Source organism: Sus scrofa, chromosome 3 (assembly GCF_000003025.6).
Source record: "Sus scrofa isolate TJ Tabasco breed Duroc chromosome 3, Sscrofa11.1, whole genome shotgun sequence".
In the NCBI taxonomy this organism is placed as follows: Eukaryota; Metazoa; Chordata; class Mammalia; order Artiodactyla; family Suidae; genus Sus; species Sus scrofa.
In genome coordinates, this window is record NC_010445.4 from 35,930,579 (window position 1) to 35,948,458 (window position 17,880).

At 46.8% G+C, this 17,880-nt stretch overlaps 1 protein-coding gene across 11 annotated transcripts in view; it reads right to left on the reverse strand.

The window, feature by feature from the left end:
• Nucleotides 1-17,880, reverse strand: part of RBFOX1 (RNA binding protein, fox-1 homolog 1) — a 2,271,070-nt gene that overhangs the window by 991,876 nt on the left and 1,261,314 nt on the right. For all 11 annotated transcript variants that reach the window (XR_002342915.1, XM_021088068.1, XM_021088065.1 and 8 more), the window contains one exon: nt 5,163-5,210. Coding sequence is in view for 8 of the 11 variants with exons in the window: in XM_021088068.1 (XP_020943727.1) it covers nt 5,163-5,210 (48 nt within the window). In the remaining 3 variants the exon portion in view is untranslated. The remainder of the gene's footprint in view (nt 1-5,162; nt 5,211-17,880) is intronic.

Below are 17,880 nucleotides of genomic sequence, written 5' to 3' on the forward strand. Positions count from 1 at the left end.
TTGAGTTCTCATTTTGTGCCAGGCATTACACACACTGCTTTGCAGTACTATCTTGTCAGTTCCTCAAATCAGCCTTTCCAGGGGATTTTATTATCTCCAATTTACAGATGGGCAAATGGAGGCTGACTGGAGGTAAGAAAGCCTATCAAGGTTACAGAGCCGCTGCATGGGAGAAATGGGATTAAATCCCAGGACGTTCAGCTCCAGAGGCTGAGGTTTTAACTCTTCTACTCTGCTAACACCTGGGTTTTGAGTGCAGAATGTCCAACTCTTGCATAGATGCTGCCGGAATCAATCTCAAAAGCTTGGAGCTGAGCCAGGTCTATTGGGAACTGAAGCCAGGACTGCATTCTGGTCCTACTATCCCTTGTCCTTAAGACCAGAAATCTTTGCAGCCCCATGGCCTGGTGCCAGCAGCTCCCCAGGGGGTCAGACTTGACAAGGTTGTGCCGAATCTCTCCCATGAGACAGAGGGAGCTAAAACATGGGGGCTGAAAGGCTGCCCCCGACTGAAAACTAGACCGTTAACTTGGCAATGGGTGATGACACCAGTTCAGATGCAAACTCATCAGTTGGAAAGGACAATTCTCATATTTTACACATTTAATTCTGTATGTGTGTGTGTGTGTGTGTGTGTGTGTATTAACATCAGGGCCAAGAACACAGCCTCTGAAGTAAGAATCTCTGAGCTTAAACCCTAGCCAATGATGCAACTAGTGTGATCTTGGGCAAACTGCTTAACCTGCCTGAGCTTCTGTTTCTTCCCCTGTATAATGGGGATAATGATAGTGCCTGGTGCTTTAGCTGCTGTGACCATCTAAAGGTACTTAAGGATGCCTGATCAGAGTTAAGTATTGTTACAGCAAAGGTTCCAGACACCTAGTGTTAAGCACATCCCATCCCATCACGGATCACCAACTGCAAAGTCGCCTTAACTTTTGCAAACCGCTCAGGCTCTTTCTGTGCAATTTTAGAGCGGATCTGAAACTGCTGAGCCGCACCAGGCCAGGTGCTAAGTGAGGAGAGGAAGCCCTGTGTGTGTGTTTATAGCCTCTGACAAATGGGCTGCTTTCTCCTCCTGACAGATCCTCCCCTGCCTGATCCATCAGCCTCTGCTCTCATCACCTGCATCGCGGTCTTCATAATAGTCTGGAAATTCAGATGGATTTTACACCACAAATAAAAACGAATTTAAATGCCTCCATGCCCCTCCTCCCCGTGACATGGGTCGTGTAAGTGCCAAAGGCAGGCGGTTCTTCAAGGCCAGGCGGCCGCCCCGGGGACAACCTGCTTCATCTTTGCTAAATCTGAATTTGCTCTTTGGCATCGGCCAGGGGGAGGAAATGGGCTGAGCTCTGCTCCCCACCTAAGGGGGGAAAATGCCACCAGCCCTTCAGATCTCCCTGTGACACCCTCTGGGTGATTTTAGGAAATGGCCGGGAAGCCCCCCAAGAGCAGGTCCAGCCACAGGGGTGTGTCTCACCGGTGGGCTGGGAAGCAAGAAACACAGAAAACAAAACCATATTCCAGGAACTCTTCCATAAACAACCAGGCCATGAGTTCCCGTCTTGGCTCAGTGGTTAACGAACCCGACAAGGAACCATGAGGTTGAGCGTTCGATCCCTGGCCTCACTCGGTGGGTTAAGGAACTGGCATTGCCATGAGCTGTGGTGTAGGTGGCAGATGCGGCTCGGATCCTGCGTGGCTGTGGCTGTGGTGTAGGCTGGCAGCTGTAGCTCCGATTGGACCCCTAGCCTGGGAACCTCCATATGCTGCAGGTGTGGCCCTAAAAAGACAAAAGACCAAAAAAAATAAACAAATAAACAAATACATAAACAAATAACCAACCAGGCCAGGTTCTCCCAATGACTCTCCGCTTCCTGTCTGCTGATGGAAAAGAGGCATCTAGGATACAGGAAAACAGAGAAAAGGAGAGGAAAAAAAAAATTCTCTCACTCTGGGCAAGGGTCTCAGATGGAACCCAGACACAGTGCCGCCCAGGGTGATTTTATGGCCCTTCACTAAGACGAAGGCTCCCCTCACCTGCTGACATTCACCATTTACCTCCCATGATCACATCTGGTCTAGAAGCCGAGGGGAAAACGACTCAAGGTAAACGGCCCCACCGAGCGGAAGAGAAGGGGATGAGCCATGACCTTGGAGGGGTGCGGGGGCGGGGGGGGAGGACCCTATAGGCAACTAGGGCCACACCCATGGCATATGGAGGTTCCCAGGCTAGGGGTCTAATCGGAGCTGTAGCTTTGGCGTGCACCAGAGCCACAGCAACGTGGGATCCAAGGCGTCTGCGACCTACACCACGGCTCATGGCAACGCCAGATCCTTTACCCACTGAGCGAGGCCAGGGATCGAACTTGCGTCCTCACGGATGCTAGTGGGATTTGTTTCCGCTGTGCCATGATGGGGACTCTCAGCTTAAGGTTTCCTAACTAAAGGAAATGGAGCTTTAAAGAAAACACGATGGCTTTCCTTCAGAGCACTCAGCATTTTGTAAACATCCACACGGGCCAAGGGGCTGCCTCTTCAGAGGCAGGTTGACTTATTATTTTGACACCTCTGTCATCTCTTGCCACTTCAATTTCACTTTATCAAATTACAGATTTTGCCAGAAGCACTTGGGTTGGATGGAGAAGGACACACACACACACACACACCACACGAGTGTGTGTGATTACGTCAACGGTGAAATGTCATAATTATATGTCACGGGGACATCTCAGACACTGGAGATCACTCCCGATGCCAGGGTGGCTGCCGGCCCGCCTGACCTCACACTGCATCCCTGTGGGGAGGGACAGGACTGGCACTCCTCTGCTGGGGGTGGGGACACTGCCACTCTGGGATGGTTTGAGTTTGCATCCAGACTCGTCTATTAAGTGACAGGATGCCAATATGCAGAGCCACCTCCCGCACCTACCCGCCTCCCCCGACGTCCAACCACATGCACAGAAGGGACAGCCCCCATGTGAGAGTCACAAAAATTAAATCAAAACAGAATTCAGAGGGAGAAAAGTCCTCCTGTGGGACAGAGGGAATAAAAGTCATCTGAGCATAAGACAGCAAAAATGGAAGCAGGCAGTGTAGCTGTTATGTTGCTAGGAGTCATCGCCAGGTAATTACAGCCAAAGGTTTGGCGAATTCACGTGCCATCAGTCAGGTGTGGGCAAAGTTAGAAATCACCAGGGTGCCCATTGGACCTGAGGCTTCATTTGACCCAACAGCTTGTGACAAAGCACAGAAACACATATATGTGGGTCTGGGTTGGGGTCTGTGTTACTCTTTCTTGAAAACAGGTGAAGCTCCGTACAGAACAATCCCCTGTGACTTCTTCCCTCCCGTCATCACCAGAGAGCATCCACAGACTTAGGAATCAGTATCGTCACGACACACAAACCAAGGGCAGTTTGCATGGAGGCAGGGTGCATGGCCCCATTTGCTCAGTTATCTTGTGGTTCTTTTTTTTTTTAGGGCCACCCCCATGGCATACGGAGGTTCCCAGGCTAGGGGTGGCATTGGAGCTGTAGCTGCCAGCCTATACCACAGCCACAGCAATGCCAGATCCAAGCCGCAACTGCAAGCTACACCACAGCTCACAGCAACGCCAGATCCTTAACCCACAGAGTGAGGCCAGGGATGGAACCTGCGTCCTCAGGGGTGCTGGTCAGATTTTTTTCTGCTGAGCCAAGACGAAACTCCTTGTCGGTTGTTTTAACAGCACCATTCCTCCTCGTATCTTTCAAACACCACCGGCAAAGAAAGTAAAACAAAGCAAACCAACAAACTAGACAGAAATACACTCGTGAATTTCATCAACAACCAAGGGAAGTGAAAACATCCTGAACTTTGGAAGCAGGGAACATGCTTTCACTGGGACGTGGTGAATAGAGTAACTGCAAACAGAGGAAAAAGACAGTGAATACATCTTCAGCCTAAATCCCATTTGCCCAACCTCGAAATGCTCACAGGCAAGGATACCAGCCCTTCGACCTGCATCACATGCAAATAGGACCTGAAACACCTCTGCCTGCAAACTAGAGTAAGGCACAAATGGAGCTAAATTAAGAACACACGGTGCAAGTTGAGGCCACTCCTTTCAAAGCCAGGCGATGCACAAACGCTCCGTAAAATAATACATGGGAATGGTGTTCTGTTAAAAAGTGAATTTTGTTTGTAGACCTCCTTGCCACCTTACTCATCAGCAGATGGCTGTGTTACCACAAAATCAGGGCAGAAAACCTCTGCTGGAAATAATAGCTGCCTTCGACAATAATGGTACAGTTTCAGGGAGGAACATCTTTCAAAATTGTGGAATGGTGTCAGAAGTAGCCAGGAGACACGTACCCTCAATTCACTTATTTGACCTTTTTTGATCCAAGGCGTTAAAGGTAAAATTTGATCTGCTTGGATGCGCTCTGCCACGGAAACTTCTGTGAACTCTTGTCAATAAAGGGAGATTGAAAATATTAAAGTGAAGAACAGTTGTCAAGCAGTTGCCTTTCCTGAGGGGATCCACACCGAGTGTAACAAGAAGATAAATGGAGGGAAAACGTATTTTAATATGTAGGAAATGACCTCCCTTCTCTGCCCTCTGAAAAACACCAGGTGAATAAATTTCTATCACAGAAAGGTACTGCTCGTGTGATGTCTCATGATGGAAATGGGGGCAGGCTCTTTTTAAAGCCAAAGTGTATAAATCAGATACAGTTTTCAGGACACACCCTGGAATGCCCAAGATTATATATTCCATGATATATGCAATGTTACATAACTCTATATAATATGTGGCATATCAGATACAATAACCACCCAAAATATTCCACTAACATGAGAAACAAGTTAAGGAGAGACCAGCTATTTTCCTGGAGAGAAGCAAATGACTGAAACAAAAATCAACCACGAATTTTTTAGCACTTAATCACATTATGCGGTCTTCACTGAAGTTATTAGATCCAACACAGACTGCAAAGCCAACAACAACAACAATAACAGACATTTTAAAGTATGATTGTCTTTAAGTGTCTAATATCAGCTCACGAATCAGGTTTGCGAGCCGTCGTCAGCAAAGCACGCCTTAAACACTCGGGTTTAAATCGCAGAGTTCTTGTCTTGCTTGAAACCAAAACAGGCAAAAAATATTGACATACCTTTCTGTCTTCTATTTCCACGCAGGTGTTGCAGTCTGCTTTGATATCCTGAGAGAAGGAGAAAAGAAAGAGAGAAGACAGGAGTCAGAAGGATGGTCAGGGAACATTCAGTGGTGTCGTTGAAATGCCCTTTAAAATAATAAAGAGCTCACGCTCCTAGTGGTTGTTTCTCGAGCCATTGCTCTTTATAGCGCTTTTTAGAAGTATATGCCCTACTGTTTGCATTAGAGACATATGGATGTCGTAACTAAGCTTTATTACATGCAGATGTGGGGTGAAGGCAAAAGCTATGGATCAGAGGCCACAACAAAGAGAAGCTGATGGCTCATAAAATAATATGCCCCCCAGACACCTTTCTTCACATCAGCAGAGACTGCCCTTAATCAGACTTAATGTCTCTCTCCCAATCCAGGTTTGCCATCCCTGTCTATTTTTTATCCTTGTATCCATCTCTCTACCCATTGGTCCATCATCCGCCCACCATCCATCTTTCATCCATCTTCCATCTATCCATCATTCATCCATCCATCCACCATCCATCCATCCATCATCCATCTATCCATCATTCATCCATCCATCCACCATCCATCCATCCATCATCCATCTATCCATCATTCATCCATCCACCCACCATCCATTCATCATCCATCCATTATCCATCCACCATTCATCCATCTATCCATCCATCCATCCAGCCTCATTCATCCATCTACCATCCATCCATCTATCATTTATCCACATACCATTCATATACCCATCATTCTTCCACCCATCCATCTACAATTTACCAGCCATCCCTCCCTCCATCCATCATTCATCATCCATCCATCCACCTTCCATCATCCATCCATCCAACCATCATCCATCCATTCATCCATCTTTATTGCAGACCTACTTTTTACGCATTTTTTTCTTGTTGCTCTAGAACGTAAAGGTGAACACAACAACAACATGGTTTTGACCCTCAAGGAACTTCCCAGTTAGATGAGATGGCAGATACATACACAAGCAATTATGACATCCTTTTGCTCATTCAAAAGATAATCCATTCAACACCTATTGCTTGCCAAGCCTTGCTCTGGGCACAGAAGACTCAACATCCAAAATACAGGAAGGTCCTGCCCTGGCAATGCTTACATTCTACTAGAAAAGCCAAACAAGTAGAAGAAATGGCAATACATGGCTGGTGTTTTAGAAAAGGAAATGCACTATGAAGAAAAATGAAGCAGAGAGGAGGAGAGGGGAAACATCAAGGGCAGGGGGATAAGATTTTAAATTTAAAGAGAAGCAGCCACGGGGTAAGGGCTTGAAGGAAGTTAGGGGATGAGCCTCCTGTAGCCCCCTGGGGGGAAGGAGCATCTCTGACGAGGAAAGAGCAAGTGCAAAAGCCCCGAGGGGGGAAGTGGGTTGGACAGTGGAGGAAGGAGGTCTCTGGGGCTGGAAGGAAGTCAAATAGGAAAACAGTGGAAGAGACATCAGAGGAAGACATTGGGTTTTAATTCATCCATCCATCCAACCACTATCCATTCGTTGGCGATCCGCGAAGAACCTTTCAGAAGTGCTTTTGTTCTTACTGTGGTAAAACACACGTAACAGAGCACTGAGTACTCTAACCATTTTGAAGAGCACAGTTCACACTGCTGTGCAACCATCACCACCATCCATGTCCAAACCTTTCCCATCTTCCCAAATGGAAACTCCATAACCATTCAACAGTAACACCCCTTCTCCCTGCCCCCCCTCCCCCAGTAACATTCATTCCTTATATTCTGCCTCCTGAATCTGAATCTGACAACTCTCAGGACCTCACTGTATCACTCTGTTAGGGCTGCCATAACAAGGCACCACAGTCTGGGGAGATTTGAACAACAGGAATTCATTTTCTTACAATTCTGGAGGCTAGAAGTCCAAAGTCAGGGTGCCCTTGAACTTGGTTTCCCATGAGATCTCTCTTGCGGGTTTGGAGATGGTCACCTTCTCAGAGAGAGAGATCTCTGGGCTTTCTCTTCTTATAAGGACACCAGTCCTATTCTATCAGGGCCCCACCCTATGACCTTATTTAGCCTCAATCATCTCCTTAAGGGCCCTATCTCCAAATACAGTCACACTGAAGGGTAAGGCTTCAACCTGTGAACTTGGGGGTAGGGTATAATTCAGCCTTTAACACTGATATAAGAGGAGCCATATCAGCATTTGCTCTTTTGCGTCTGGCTTACTTCATGTAGCATAGTGTCTCCTCCCAAGGTTCTCCCATGAGTAGAATGAATCAGGGGCTCTTTCTGTTTGGAGGCTGGATCATATTCCATTGTATGGAGGGATCATCTTTTATCTATCTTTTCATCCACGAGTGGACACTGGGTTGTCTCCACGTTTTGGCTATTGTGAACAGGGCTGCCCTGAATATGGGTAAACACACATCTGTTCAAGTCCCTGCTTTCCGATCTTTCGCATACACGCCCAGAAGGTGAACGGCTGAATCACGTGATAATTCCAGGTGTAACTTCTCCAGGAACATCACCGGTGGCCGCACCCTTTGACCTTCCCAGAGGCAGGGCACAAGAGCTCCAGTTTCTCCACGTCCCTTTGTTGTTTTCACTGGGCAGTTGTGAGGAGAGGACAGATATTAGCCAACTTCTCTTTCAACAGAATAGACAGTTGGGAGCCAAAAGTGCACATGGGGGAGACCAGTTTGGGGGCTACTGCAGGGATTCCAGTAGAAGATGATGGTGGCTGGCAAGGGTGGGGGCAGGGAAGGCACCGAGAGCTGGTCAGAGTGTGGACAGATCAACAGAGGCCTTCAGGGAGTTCCCATCGTGGCTCAGTCAGTTAAGAACCTGACTAGCATCCATGAGGACACAGGTTCCATCTCTGGCCTCGATCAGTGGATTAAGGATCTGGCACTGCCATGAGCTGTGGAGTAGGTCACAGACATGTCTTGGATCTGGTGTGGCTGTGGCTGTGGTGTCGGCTGGCAACTGCAGCTCCGATGCGACTCCTAGCCTGGGAACTACCATATGCTGTGGGTGTGGCCCTGAAAAGACAAACATAAAAATTAAACAAAAAAACAAAGGCAGAGGTCTTGAATAGGGGTCTGAGGTGTGGCAGGACGGTGCAGGGGTCTGCAAACCATCGTGGTTTCACTTTGGGTAGGTTAAGTCTGCAGAAATGTTTATTTTCTCACACTCTGCTGATGCCTCATTAGGGACAATGCAGATGGAAGTGAAGGGCCATCGCCATGGGGATTTATTAAGCACACAGCCAATTCTAGGTCCATGTAGATCCACAAGGGAACAAAAACAGACCATGTCATAAGGCAGAAGTTTTTATTTTCTGTGTCACAGACTGTTTTGATACCAGCAAAGCAGGACTGAAACCACGAGCAGGGTCCCTTTGGAATCAGGAACGGTGTGAGGCCTTGGTCACACACGCCTCTAAATTCCCCAAATCCACAGAAGGTTGGGGTTATTTAGGCTTTTTTTTTTTTTTTTTAATTCAAGTATAGTTGATTTACAATATTATGAGTTTCAGGGGTACAGCCCAGTGATTCAGTATGTTTACAGATCATACTCCATTACAAGTTATCACAAGGTAATGGCCATGATTCCTTCTGCCGTACAATACATCCTGTTGCTTATCTGTTTTGCACCTAGGAGTTTGTATCTCTTAATCTTCTATCACCAATTTGTCCCTCCCCTTTCTCTTCCTCCTTCGGTCACCACTGGATTATTTTCTGGATCTGCGAGTCTGTTTCTCTGTTGTGTAAACTTTCCTTTGTCTTGTTTCTTGGATTACACGTATAAGTGATATCATACAGCATTCATCTTCCTCTGCCTGACTCATTACACTAAGTGGGACTTTGTCTAGGTCCATCCACGTTGTTGCAAATGCAGAATTTCATTATTTTTCATGGATGAGTAATATTCCTATATATATCTTCTTTATCCATTTATCTGTGGATGGATACATAGGTTGTTTTCATGTCTTGGCTATTGTAAATAGTGCTGCAATGACCATTGGGGTGCATGAACCTTTTCTGATAATGTTTTTGTTTTTCCTGGATATATACCCAGGAGTGAGATTGCTGGATCAGATTGTAGTTCTATTTTCAGTGTTTTTGAGGAAACGGCATACTGTTTTCAACAATGGCTGCACCAATTTCCATTCCCGCCAACAGTGTTGAGGATTCCTTCTTTTTTTGGAGGGGGGGCATACTCATGGCATATGGAGATTCCCAGGCTAGGGGTTGAATCTGAGCTGCCCCTGCCAGCCTACACAACAGCAGCAACAACACCAGATCTGAGCCACATCTGTGACCTACGCCACAGTTCACAGCAACACCAGATCCTTAACCAACAGAGAGAAGCCAGGGATTGAACTTGAATCCTTATGGATACTAGTTGGGTTCATTTCCACTGCACCTTCTCCTCTACATCCTCACCAACGTTTGTTATTTGTAAATTTTTTTTGATGACATCCATTCTGACAGGTATGAGGTGATAACTCCCTAAGGGTCAGTCAACAACAGAGCTTAAGTCTATACCTGGAAGGGGCTACTGACACTGGGCATCCCCTACCCCTTTTGAGTGATTTTCCTTGATTTAAGTCAAGGTGACTGATAAGCCTGGATAACTCGGGCCATGTCTTAGACTTTTCCTTGCTACAGGGAGGAAGATTCATCTAAAGCAAGGATATCTGGAAAAGAAGCACAGCTGTGCCTCCCCAAGTGTGATCCCAGACCAGCAGTGGCAGCATCACCCAACTGTCCCTGGTCCCATCCCAGACCTTGTGGGTCTGGAATCTCAGGGCAAGGGCTCTGAGACCTGTGTCCAGGGCATCTGCTATGGGCTCAGGGCTGAGGCCGCAGGACGGTGCCGTGAGTAACAGTTCCTGTCCTGGAGTGAGACTCTCTCACCCCAAATGTGCCCCCCCACCCCACCCCCACCACCGCAATAGCTGGACAGCCTTAGGCAAGTTACTTCCTTTTAGAGCCTCAGTTCCATCATCTGTAACAGAGGTGATAAGAGGAAAGGGCCATTCAAAGTGGGATCTCCCCAACAACAACCAAGGTATCACCTGGGAGCTTATGAAATGCTCATTAAATGCAGCATCTCAGGCTCCGCCCCAGAGATCCCGAATCAGAATCCACATTTTAACAGGTGTTATGATGGACAGAATGGTTGTGTCCCCCCAGATGCATAGGTTGAAGCCCTAAACCCCAGGGTGGCTATTTTGGGGAGATGGGGCTCTAAAGACGTAATGGAAGTCAAATGAAGTCACAAGGATGTGGCCCTGATCTTATAGGATTAGTGCCCTTACGAGAAGAGATGTCTTTTCCCTCTGCGCCTCTGCTCTGAGAAAAGGCCATGTGTGGACACAGCAAGGAGATGCTGTCTGCTGGTCAGGGAGAGAGCTGTCATCAGAACTGACTGTACCAGCCCCCTGATCTTAGACCTCCAGCCTCCAGAACTGGGAGAAAATTAGTTTTGGTTGTCTAAGCCCCCAGTCTGCAGGATTCTGCCATGGCAGCCCCAGCAGATTCAGATTGCAAGATTTCCAGCTGCTCTGCAAGGCACAGCTGTAGAACTCAGGGCTCACAATTTTCTCAGACTCCTCATTTAATGGTTGCGGTCTCTGATCAACCTTAGACATGGAAGAAGCGAAATGCCCCTACCTCTTACTCAGACCCTCCTCTGAAATCATCCTCTAAGGAACCGAAAGAGAAAGTACAGATTAACTTGGTGAAGGGGTGAGGAAAGCATGGTCTGTTTTACACCCTAGGAGATGCCATCTAGAAACAACGTGGGAAAGAGAAGCTTGCTGTCTGGCTGATACTTTTCTATTTCTTTTCCTTCTTTGAGTGAAAATTTGTTGAGTGTGCATATCCGATTTTGATTCACCCACACTGTAATGGCAGGTGTTAACCAACTAACCAATGCAATCAATAAACCCAAGGCAGCTTTTTTTTTTTTTTTTTTTAAGCTGCCACGAAGGACCCTCGCGAGGGACAGAAGAAAGCCATCTGGCAGAATCTGAGTTCTTGCCATTTTCCTACGATTATTCAATTCATTCTTGTCAGGATTCATTTACTAAGCCCACGCTGGACTTTTTTATTTAGATGATACTGTTGGTTTGTCATCCACCACAGAGCTGTGCGGGAGACACTCCAGGGGACCGCACTTGCTTCTGAACAATGCTGGACTCAAATGGGAAAAAAAATGTCACTTTGGCGGGGACAAATTATGGTCCAGATCACTCCGCGGAGAGCGGGCGTCTGCAGAGGGGCGGCTACCTGACCTTTTCCAAACCCGAGGAGTCAATGCTTACTTCACGGATGACTTCAATGGGGGAAGAGCTCAACGACTTAAGCATTAAGGTTGAATTTGGAGCTTTGCATTCATCTCTAAGCAATCAATTTCCCTACAGAAGCCAGCCATTCTCCTTTCTGTAGCTGGAAAGCCCCAAACAGGGACTCAACTGCCAAAAAGGCTGGAGACACGCACCTAGGGTGGATTCATCCTGCGTGGGTCCATATGACTGCGCTGGGCTCTACCAGCCGCGCCTCAGTTTCCCCATTTGTAAAATCAAGGTATAATGATAACAGCTGCCTCGTTTGCTGTAGCCACATCGGCAAAGGTCTTAGCACACGGCAAGTCGCCCAGAAACGTTTGCTATTGTTGAGGGCATCCTCCAAAAGTCTCTGGGAGAGGCGGTTCTGAGTGGAGTATGGAGACCTTCAAAACGGTTTTATTGCGAAGGTTTCCTCCCCCCAAGGCTTCTGAGTGCTTCTGGCGTTTAGACGTCAAAGCACGCGTGTGTATCTGTTCTTTGCGGGAGCTATTCCATCCCCCAAGAGACGTTTCTGCTGCGCATTGTGTGTCCTTGTTTCTGCTGATTTCTGTAGTTCAGGGTTAATTCTGCCCACCAGGCGGGGCACCACCATCCTGGATCAGCATCATTCACGGCTCAGAAAAGCCCTGATGGTCAAGGTCCCCGTGAACAGGTGGAGAGAAATGTCCGCCCTGAGATTCCAAAGATTTAGAAGCTGGGAGACTGCAGTGGGTTGACCGGTTAGCCTCCCACCTCCACCTCCACCCCCACCTCACCGAGACCCGCCCTTGTCCTAACTGCTGGAACCTCTGAATGTGACCTTATTTGGAAATAGCGTCTTTGAAGCTATACTTAAGGCTCTTGGGATGAGAGCATCCTGGCTTATCCATATGGGTCCAAAATTCAAAGACAAGTGTCCTTAAAGGGGCAGAGAGCAGAGCAGCCCATGTGAGGATAGGCAGAGGCTGGAATGATGCAGCCACAGGTGCAGGACAGCCTGGAGCCCCCAAAAGCTGCAAGAGGCAGGAGGAACTCTCCCCTAGGACTTCTAGGGGAGCAAGGCACTGCTGACACCTTGACTTTGGACTTCAGGCCCCCAGAACTGGGAGAGGATACAGTTGTGTTGTTTTAGGATCTGCTTTTTATAGCAGCGACAAGAAACTAATTGACCACACTATAATGAAAAAACCAAATAAACAAAAAAAAGCTTCAAAGGTGCTCTTCTGAAAATCCTTCCTGTTGGATACTTGGCTACTTTGAGAAAAGAAAAGACAACGGGTTAAGGATCTGGTGTTATCAAGGCTGTGGCGCGGGTTCGATCCCTGGCCCAGGAATTTCCATGTGCCGCAGGCACAGTCAAAAAAAAAAAAAAAAAAAAAAGGAAAAAGAAAAAGAAAGGCATGACCTAGAGACTGAAAGCAGTTCTGCTGCTCCTTTCCTGTTTGCCCATTTCTGTTCCCCTGTAAGCTTCAAAGGACCGAATCATAGTAATGAGGTCACTAGGGGTTTAACCGGACTCCTGACTTAATGCTCTCCTGAAAGCACACCTCGCTAACCTGCCGATTCCTAGATCAAAACAAGAATGATTAAGTAAAGAATGATTAACTCTGTACCCCCAAGTGCCCCTTAGCAACCCTGCCAGCAGATCCTGGGGCCAAGATAACATCTGAAGGAAGGATCATCCAGTCTGCACGCAATGGACAAGGATGCAGAACCCAACTTCCTGTGTCTGTGACTCACTGAAATCCCCCCACTCTCACACCGTCCCACATTTGCTTTTAAAAACTGTCACAGCTGAGCAGAATCTTTGGAGTGGGTCTCTGGACAGAAGTCCACCATCTTCCCAGATGGCCAGCATCTCTGATCAAAGCACCTTCCCCTTCTACTGGCCTTGCCTCCTGAATTAATGACTTATGAGCAGTGAGCCGGTGAACCTGGGTGCAGTAAAAACTTGGCTACTTATCGCTGAGAAAAGACAGGCATGACCCAGACACCACCCCACATGATCCGAGCTCAAGGGGAGAAGGAAAAACCCCTTCTTAAGAGATTCCAGGGCAGTCACAAGCTGTTTTGTTCACGGGCCCTTGTGCTTTCAGGAAAGAGTCCATGGAACCTCCAAAGGGATGCTTCTGTTATCAATCCTGGAAGGGCAACGGGAAGAAAAGATCACCGTCCTTGTGTTTGATATGAGTGCAAAGCAAGGATGATCATAATGGTTTTTGAATTTAACAACACCTATTAAAGTATGCGAACCCGCCTCCTGTAACCCAGCAGGGCCCTGCGGGGCTCCTGGGCACAAAAGCCCTTCTGTGTCCCCCATTTCTCGTACTTAGGAAATGGGCCTCCTTCAGCCTCTGTGACCTTCCCTGAGTTCCTAGGGGCAGGTGCAGACAGGTGCTGACCAGGGAGGGGAGGGGATGCAGAGACAAGGGAGGAACCGTCAAGAAACAAGAGTACGGCCTCGGGGCAGGACCCTGGTTCCCTCTCAAGTTTTACACAGAGTGATGTAGGCATCTTATACCTAACAGAAAAGTTATACCCAAGAGAAAAGTGATATTTCTTATGCTTCTTTCAGAAATGAATACTTTGGAGTTCCCGTCGTGGCGCAGTGGTTAACGAATCTGACTAGGAACCATGAGGTTGCGGATTCTGCCCCTGCCCTTGCTCAGTGGGTTAAGGATCTGGCGTTGCTGTGAGCTGTGGTGTAGGTTGCAGACGCAGCTTGGATCCCGCGTTGCTGTGGCTCTGGCGTAGGCTGGTGGCTACAGCTCCGATTGGACCCCTAGCCTGGGAACCTCCATATGCCACGGGAGTGGCCCAAGAAATAGCAAAAAAAAAAAGTCAAAAAAAAAAAAAAAAAAGAAATGAATACTTTAAAATTGCACAGCTTAGAGTCCTTCCTTGTCCTTCTCCCTGACTTAGTTACACCCTAAACGCAATCACCCATAAGCTAAAGATCAGGCACCCTGAGCACACTTGCCTGTGGGTTAAAGATGATTAGCACATGATGTTTTTCAGGAACTTTCCTGGTTTGTTCTCATCTCTGATCCATATGCCCTTTTCTCAAGTACTGTTATTCTAGGCAAGAACCCAGAAGACCCCCAGCATGGTCAGGCCAAGATCTCCTAACTCCAGCTTTGATGACTAAGAGTCCCCCTAAGACAGAAGAATGCATGTCTGCACCAGTTCTGATTCCTATCTGAAACCCTCTTTTTCTCCTTTTCACTATAAAACTCCCCTCGATTCTTCCCAATGGAGGCCAGAGTCTCTAAGGCATTAGCCTGCTGTGGCTTCCTTTGCCTGCAAAGCAATAAAAGCTATGTTTTTCTCCTTCACCCAAAACTCTGTCTCCGCATCTCTATCGGTAGACAGAGGCCGAGTTTCAGTGATTCCCCCCTCTCAAAAAAAAAGAGTTCAGTAAGAATAACATATCTTTGGCACAGCATCGTTCTCCTGGACTCAGACTCTCAAAATCCCAAAGAGTGTTTTGAGGAAAATACCTGAAGCTTAAGTCATCCCCTTGGGAGTTGGGGGAAGAGGAGCCAAAGGTTCATCTGATGAGTCCAAACAGGGCTGAGGATCCACAACTCTTTTAGGAGGGAAGAAATCAAGTGCTTTGCACTTCCTTTGCAAACAGAAAATAAATGCTACTGATAGGGATGCAGCAGGTTAATTACACAGGTAGTTGTACAAGTCCCAGTAAGGGACCACAGATAGAGAGGGAAACCTAGGGAACTAGGGGAGATCCCTGTAAGTGAACCATTGCTCAAGAAGGCCCTTGGAACAAGGCAGCCTTGCTTGACTAATGGAGGCATGAGAATTGCCTCAGGTCATTGGGTGGGGGATGGGGTGAGACCTGCTTTCAGGGTGAGCCAGAGGGCTGGAGTTTGAGGACCACCCCTCTGCTGACTTGAATAAGCACCAGACAGTCCTAATATGACTTGATGGGGTCAAATACTGTCTTCCCTGATACCAAGGAGGAGCCACTACCTCTTCCTCTTTCCCGCCCCCACTCCCCTTGGAGGATAAAACTGTAGCCCACCTGATCCTGGCGGCAGAGCCTCCTTGCCTGCCTGCTTGCATCCCTCACAAGAGTCCTACCTTAATAAATCTATTTCTTGCCTATCACTTTGTCTCTCGCTGATTACCTTCCACGCAGAGGCGCAAAGACCCTGAACCCAGTGAGTCCAAACACCAGATGGGTGATTCTAATTTAAAAACCATGGGTTCAAGTCCCAGTTAGGGTTTAGGCTAGGTTTGAGTCCTAAGTGCTGTCAGTTTCATGATGGCAAGATCGTCAATATCATTTCGAAAAATTAGATTCCGTCATCACCCTCCAAAAAGAATTCCAAACTGCCTCTGAAATTCCAAGTCAATGTTTTGTAGGGAAGGAAAAATAATTTCCCCTCTTCGCTAAAACCCCCCTGTAATAAAGACAGATAACGGAGGAAAACAAACAGAAGCTTAATAATACGTTGCCTCCTGCAGATGCCTGAGATACCCTGGAAAACCGAGCAACTGCCAGCCATGGCCCATCCACCCTCGAAAGTACCATCTCCCGCCACAGATAAAGGATGTTGGGGTGAAGAGGCCAGTAAAGGGAGATTATCAGGAAAAGCTCTGTAAGCAGGGCCACCGTTGTTATGCAGATTTGAGTCCTTCTCTCGCCTCCGACTGAGAGAGCTTCTTCACTGCAAAGAAGGTAACACCCTTACAAATGGAGATTTTCCCCTATCTGTAAATTTCCCTCAACCAAAATCTTTATTTTCAGAGATTCTCCAGTACCTAAAGCCTCTCAAAAATAACCCTCCCCCAGTAATCCTTCTGCCTAAGAGGCAGAAGTTGGGGTGGCATATTCTGCTCCCTTTTAACTTTAACATATGACTTCCTTTACAACAGCGATTTTTCTGATAGTTGGGCCTCTTATATTTCCTATTGTTCTGAGCAGCACAGTAACTTCTAATTTAAAAGAAGCCAAGCAATATGAGTTTAGATTTTAGAGCTTAGAACATTATTGGTGATTTATGGCAAACCAAGTCCTTAATTTTTTTGACCTTCACAAAGACCCAGACTTTGAAAATAACTATAAGCCATGAGGACCACTGGCCCAATGTTTCTATCTTGCAGCTGAGAAAATAGTACCAAAGAGAATGTAGAGAAGTGGTTTTGATACCAATGGCTCTGAAATCTGAACATTTAAATCAATGTACTAAATTTAATCGCCTCATTTAAGGATAATGATTCTGCCCAATTTTTATCTTTTCATCTTTTTTTTTTTTTTTTTTAGGGCTGCACCTGTGGCATATGGAGGTTCCCAGGCTAAGGGTCTAATTGGAGCTGTAACCACTGCCCTATGCCACAGCCACAGCCACGCTGGATCTGAACGGAGTCTGCGACCTACACCACAGGTCACGGCAACACTGGACCCTTTAACCCACTGAGTGAGGCCAGGGATCGAACCTGCGTCCTCAAGAATACTAGTCAGATTCATTTCCGCTGAGCCACCACAGGAACTCCTGATTCTGCCCAATTCTTAAAAAGTCCCATAATTGTGAAACCTTGCAAACACAGTGGTGCGAATTTGACGTCCTGTATGCCTTTCAGCGGAATCCTTCAGTCTGTGTTCACTCAAAAGACTAAGATTCAAATAAGGTCACTTGGGAACATAAGGAATAGTATAAGACATTTGCAATATTATATTTTACCCACTTCCTAATGTCTCCATTCACAAATTTACTCAGCCCCTGCAATATCACGAGTGGCCAGCAGATGGTAGCAAAGAACTATACAAACTATCAAAGGCACCAAGCAGCAGACCAGAACATCCTCCCATTCGCTGGGTCTGTAAACTTCTGGAAATAGCACAATCTTTCTGCTCCCTCCAAATTGAAGTCTCAAATGACTACGTTTTCATTCCTTACCAGGAATAGGTTAATTTGAGGAGGCATTTTACTAGTACGTGATTAAGAAGGTTCTGTAGGACAGAGTTCCCTGTTTCCAGGTATATAAGATGTTCTGAAAACACTGTTTCAATCTCAATGTGAAGAAGGCTGAGAATTTAAGAGAAATTCTCCTAAAATGATACAATTAGCAAAAAACAGTATGCAAACTAAAACCTCAACGTAAATCCATTCAACCAAGGGAGCTGTCTACTTTAGTTGGCGAGGTCAGAAGGTGAGCGTGTTAACTTTATAAACGTCTGGAGGAATTTTAAGAGGGGGTAGGGTCTATTTTCCTTGGGACAGGGGTAGCAAGGAAGATTGCAAGCCTATCTGCAAATCCAGCTTTTATTCAAATACAGAGAGCAGGGCATTCATCTTAAAATTTTGTCTTTCTCTCTCAACCCCATGAATTATTTTGTCTCCTGATGTTAACATTCTTTGTAGCTTGG